This window comes from Nematolebias whitei, chromosome 19 (genome assembly GCF_014905685.2).
Source record: "Nematolebias whitei isolate Nwh7 chromosome 19, NemWhi1, whole genome shotgun sequence".
In the NCBI taxonomy this organism is placed as follows: Eukaryota; Metazoa; Chordata; class Actinopteri; order Cyprinodontiformes; family Rivulidae; genus Nematolebias; species Nematolebias whitei.
This window is the reverse complement of record NC_056516.1, coordinates 7,231,293-7,232,507: the sequence shown is the minus strand read 5'-3', so window position 1 is coordinate 7,232,507 and position 1,215 is coordinate 7,231,293. Positions and strand designations below refer to the sequence as shown.

The 1,215-nt window shown below is 45.3% G+C and overlaps 1 protein-coding gene across 1 annotated transcript in view; it reads left to right on the top strand.

The window, feature by feature from the left end:
- The window catches only part of polr1h (RNA polymerase I subunit H), a 6,178-nt gene that overhangs the window by 2,868 nt on the left and 2,095 nt on the right, over positions 1–1,215 (top strand). The window contains exon 2 of the mRNA XM_037693602.1: positions 584–740. Coding sequence (XP_037549530.1) covers positions 584–740 — 157 coding nt within the window. The remainder of the gene's footprint in view (positions 1–583; positions 741–1,215) is intronic.

Here is a 1,215-nt window from a genome sequence, read left to right as displayed (position 1 = left end):
GCAGTTATAGTCTGATGGTTGTGGACAGGAAGTGACCTGCGGTGGTGCTCCTTCCTCCACCAGAGGCACAAGTCTTGAGCTGAAGGAGATCCTCAGAGACTCTACAGTTCTGTGCAGGAGGTGGGAGGAGGTGGACATGATGGTTTTACCAGCGGCCTTCTGACCTCCACCTCCTCAGTACATTATTCCAGGGGCAGTTTGCTTAAAATCCACCAAGGTTTCATGTCATTTTATATTCCTGATGCATGAGCTGTGATCTTATACTGCCACCTTCTGGCGCAAGGACAGAAGCAGAGGGACCCCCCCTTACACACACAACCTGTTTACTGACATACCTTGAAGAATAAGTTGAGTAATACTCGGGAATGGTAAATACTGTAGTTATCATGAATGTCAGACTAATTTAGTAGTTTTATGTTGGGTGGAATGATGATGCAATGTTAAAAGCAAGGATTGAGTGGACAAGTCCACACAGACTCTAAATTATATGTAAAGCTTTTATATTTTGTTAAATGTCTATTTTAAAACCAATGAGTCTCTTTGTGTTTGATTTTCAAAATAAGTGTGGATGATAATCCTGCAGGGGACTTGGTGATTTTCTTACATTACTTTTTTCTTCCATCTCTTTGGAATTAGAGTTCTCTGGACGGGAAATCCGGTCGGCGGTCGTCTTCAACCCGGCGGAGGACACGTCGTTGGCTCATGAGGAGGACGAGGGCTCTGAGCTGAAGGGGCCTGTGGTAAGACCAGCACCTTCGGCTGCTAACAGATTATCACATTTGCAGGTGGAGTTCTGTGAAAAGGTTATGAACAGTTAGTATCTTACCTGTTATAGATGGGTCATTGAACTAACCCAGGGTTTAATTCTGATCAGCTTGATGAGTGAACGGCTCGTCTACATGTAGCTAGACCCAAACTACAGTCCAGCTTCTTCTTCAGTTTTACATAGTTCATAGTTCCTTACCTGAACACTTTCACAAACCTTCATATTGCAGCAGCAGCAGCTGGCTGTAGCAGTATCTGTGCAGCCTGGGGTGCTTCCAACAGGAAGATTATAGTTCTGCCAGAATACCAAAGTCACATAACGTTGATCGTAGTGCGAGGATCTATTCAAGTCTTCACAGGGACCTCTGTGTGAGACTGCAGGTGTTTAAACCAGCACTGCTCTACTGGACCTCCTTGGACCGGTCACTGAGCCCCGCTGTAGAACTGGAC